The sequence below is a fragment of the Sinocyclocheilus rhinocerous genome, unplaced genomic scaffold, assembly GCF_001515625.1.
Source record: "Sinocyclocheilus rhinocerous isolate Xijiao unplaced genomic scaffold, SAMN03320098_v1.1 scaffold204, whole genome shotgun sequence".
Lineage (NCBI taxonomy): Eukaryota > Metazoa > Chordata > Actinopteri > Cypriniformes > Cyprinidae > Sinocyclocheilus > Sinocyclocheilus rhinocerous.
Window position 1 is genome coordinate 399,120 of NW_015644006.1, and position 4,520 is coordinate 403,639.

General features: G+C 33.3%; 1 protein-coding gene across 1 annotated transcript in view; it reads right to left on the minus strand.

Moving 5' to 3' along the window:
* Positions 1–4,520, minus strand: part of LOC107757746 (calcium and integrin-binding family member 2-like) — a 31,721-nt gene that overhangs the window by 12,571 nt on the left and 14,630 nt on the right. The window contains exon 3 of the mRNA XM_016575313.1: positions 1,123–1,234. Coding sequence (XP_016430799.1) covers positions 1,123–1,234 — 112 coding nt within the window. The remainder of the gene's footprint in view (positions 1–1,122; positions 1,235–4,520) is intronic.

Consider the following 4,520-nt stretch of genomic DNA (forward strand, 5'->3'; position numbering starts at 1 on the left):
CAACCGTTCTATCTGATTATTAGACAGATTTCTGTCCGTATTAGGCAGAACCGTTAACGACGACAGTGAACAAGAGGGAGAATGTGAGCACTGTGTGCTCAGGCGCTGAGAGCGGTCAAAATAAAAGTCAGGCGCGCCGTCAAAATAAAAGTCCCGCCTCGAACGCATCGGGCAAACAGGAAAACTTATCGGCCAATGCCGATATTAAAAAAAATAAAAAATAAATAAGCCAAATATCGGCCGATATAATATATATATATATATATTAATATATTTCAAAAAAATTATGGATAATAAAGTAAACCTAAGTTGCTTCAGTCCAGTTCGTGTTCATCTTGAAATATTGCTAGCATTATAAAAGTTTTCTTTCACCGTGAAAAGACACGTGAACCATAACCTAAAGGATGTGTTTACAATTATATTAAAAGTCCCTACTTGCTAAAAAGCATAACCTATAAATTAGACGACATAGGGCATGTAGTAGATTGAAAAACAGGTTTTTCAACATAGTTTTGATCGTAGTGATAATTTAGAAGCCTCCAATATTTGCATATCAAATAAGATACAATAGGCTTTACAGAGTTAAAAAAAAAGAAGTACAAGTTTGTATTTGAAAGGAGATAATCTGAAAGAGTTTTAAAATAATCAGTTCAGGAATGGCACTAATAAAGTGTTACCTCTACAAAGTAACATCATGATTACTTTAATACTAGCATAATGCTAATGCTCTTATTGGCTAATCCTATAAACGATCTCTTGACGCTGTAGTCCGATTAAATGTATGCGTCTTTACAACCATAGAATATCTAAAGCGCTAACATAATTTGCTGAAACGGCATCATCTCATGGAGCGTTAACTTTCACAAGCATAGTGGTGTTATATCCCTCGCTCCCACCGCTTGTGCTTTGTCATATAAACAGCCCAGCCAGCGTGGCCATTAAAAACCAATTTTGCCCTATAAAAACTAGTGTCTATTATATCTGATATAAACTAAATGTGCAGTGAGGGTCATTGCACAAGCATCATGTTGCTTAAACAAGAGAACGGGAATATTTCTGCCCCCACTTATGCTGTTGTGTGCAAACTGGAAGGGGAGTTCTATAGTGAATAGTTAGCATTACCTTCAGTTCCGGCATGTTGACTATGAGGGCTAAAGGGATTTTAACATCAGGGTCGTTGGTGTAGTCCATTGGAACCAAATGTGGAGCCAGCTCGTGGTATCTTCCATGCAAGCTGCAATGCAGAAAAAAAGTAAGAACTGGTTACTGCAGTTCATCGCTGTTCCTGTGACAGCGTTCTTCTTAGATCACCTTGTGAATCAGACCTCATTTGTTTTATTCACAAAAAGGAGAATTAAACAAAATGGCTCATTTGAAATGTAAAAGAGAAGACCACAGTCCTGAGTGATGGTATTTTAAATTTACTGATTTACTGAAACTCAAGATATAAGATAGCATGAGTCAAGTAGAATGCTATTTTAGTATACTTTTATGGTTTTTAGCAATATTTTGAATTAGATTTTATTTTTAGTAATTTTGTTAAGTGTTTTTGTCATTTTAATAGTTTACAGCTTTTATTATTTTATGTATTAGTTTTAATTTATTTAGTTTTTGTTACTTTAGTACTTCAAGTAAAAATAGAAATGCCATCTTGGCAAATAGTTGAAAAAAGTTTTTTTTAATATATATATATATATTTTTTTTAAATTTTATTTCAGTAAACATTTATTTTATTTTAAGTAAAATTTTTATTAAGGTTTTAGTTTTAGTTAACTACTTTATCCCTGGTCAAATAACAAGTTAAGATGAAATATTTGGGGAGGAATTATAATCTATTAACACAAAAGAAAAACAAAAAAACAAATGAAGCAAATAGTTGAAAAAAGTTTTTTTTAATATATATATATATATATTTTTTTTAATTTTGTTTCAGTAAACATTTATTTTATTTTAAGTAAAATTTTTATTAAGGTTTTAGTTTTAGTTAACTACTTTATCCCTGGTCAAATAACAAGTTAAGATGAAATATTTGGGGAGGAATTATAATCTATTAACACAAAAGAAAAACAAAAAAACAAATGAAAACAAAACAAAACAAAAACAACATGAAAAGAAAATGTTTATATTTTGTTTGGTGATGAAATGACAAAATACAAACAAACAAAAACGGAACAAAAACAAAACAACCAATTTATTGTTTTGTTTCTTTGTTGATGCAATGACAGCAAAAATAAACAAATAAATAAAAATACATAAATAAATAAAATAAAAACTGATGCAAAAGGCAAGTTGACAAGGTACAAGAAACAATGTTTAGTTTCCTTCAGCATTGGTTTATATTTAATCCTGAAATCACCTCAATGGTAAAAACTAAATGCATTTCACACATTCTGTCAAACTCAATTGTTAATTACACTAACTCATTATAACTAAGCACTCAGTATAAGAGGAATTAGTAATAGGGTTGCAAAGGGGTGGAAAATATCCGGTAAATTTCCGGAAACTTTCCAAAAATCCCTGGAATATTCCAAAAAATATTCCAAAAAATCCTGGAAAGTTTCCAAGATTTCTGGAATATTTCTGAAATTTACTGGAAATTTTCCACCTTTTTGCAACCCTAATTAGTAATGCTCTTGACTAAGCAGGCAGATTTCACAAGGCTGCTTTTCTATTTGCTCTGCACAAAGAGTTTTGGAAGCTTGCCAGCAAACGTGAACTGATGACTCATTCTGAGCATGGCAACAAGACAGAGGAAAGCGGACACTGTAATAGGCCTTTGCAGCAGTAATATAAAAAAAAAACTTGCAGAGAGATGATAGCAGATGTTCAGTAAAAATCAGGACCACAGGGACACAGGACGATATAGAAAGTGGATGAAGCTTTGTGTGAGAAAGAAAACATTTAATATTTTGCACTGACAGCCATATACAAGTAAAAAAAACACACACATTTTCCAGCTTTTTTGTTTGCTAAAGACCAAGCAAAATAAAAACAAAGTAGAAACGAAATTAAACAAAAAGCAAGTTCAACAAAAAACTAAAACAAACAAACCAGGAAACAAAAAAAGGTAATATCACAGTATACTGCTACAAGAAACAAAATCTATAAAGAGATAAAGGCTCTCCAATGTTATGTAATGTTTTAAGTAAACATAAACAGCTAAAGTGACCTATTGCAAGAAAAAAAGAAGCACATCTCCTATTGCAAGAAAAAAGCACATCTCCATTCATGACTGTAAAAAAAAGTTTTATATTACTGTACTGTAGTAAACTACACTGAGGTGATTAAACATGCGATTAGTGATTGCTTAAGCTTGCAGACGTTAATAACAAACCCACACATTACAAAAACTGCAGCCCATTATATTTATATTATGACACATGATAATATGTTTTCAGAAAAAAAAAAACTTTGCTAGACATGTTATTAGCCGAGGCTGTGGAAATATTTCTAGTATTGACGACTGTACAGTACTACATACTGTATCTTGTACCTGCCGTAGTTACAAGAAAAGAGACAAATCTCATGTTGCACCACAGGCATCCAATCAGGATGCAAAGAAATACGAGCCAATTCATAACGATTGCCGATAACCCTACGCTAACCTTGCATAACAGCCTGGCGGATTTTGCGGGTGTGTGCGGGGAACAGGAGAAACGGAGTGTTTTATGAAGGTGATAAAGTACAAGACTCCATTAGGTTTGCCAGTGATTGTCCATTTTTTTTTCTCGTGCTCCACTGGCCCTGTTATCAAAACCAATCTCAGTGTCATTGCAGAGGGACAATCCATCCACATGAATCAAACCGGGCTGACGCATCTTATGTAAGAGCCGGAAGTACCATATTGGCCCGAATATAAGACGACCCTGATTATAAGACGACCCCCCTTTTTCCAGATGTACCTTTTGGAAAAAGGCTTTTTAAAAACCAAATTTTTTTTTTCTCAGTAAAACACATTTTGTCTTCAATTATTATCATATTGCATATTTGTCCTATTTTATTTTTTGTTTTGAAAGTATGGTAAAAACTGGTAAAATGTACCAACAAATCACATTTAAAAAATATACACTTTTTGATATACCATTAAAAAAAAAAAAAAGGTAGCCCATCTGAATTAGGACATTTAGGCTATCCATCGATACGATGATGTATCGTCACAGAGATTTGACGATACGAGTATCGATACAGCTGGCCCTGTATCGATATTGTGGCACGTGTGCAGCAGTGGACCGCGCTTAATTTGTTTAAAATTTTACAATGTTTAAAATTGAATAGAAAAGTGCGAGGTTTCTAAAAAAGAATGAATAGAGCATATATAGGCTACATCAAGGTTTAATCTGGCCGCAGAGGAACACAACTGGGTTCCTGATATAAAGAAACGTAATCCCCAAAACAGAGCTTTACACTTGCGCAATACGGAAATATCTGCTAAGTGTGCTACTTATCTTTGTCAACCTGGCAACCATGTGCACACGCGCGCTCTCTCCACTGTGGATAAACGCGCTTGCTTTCTGAAAACA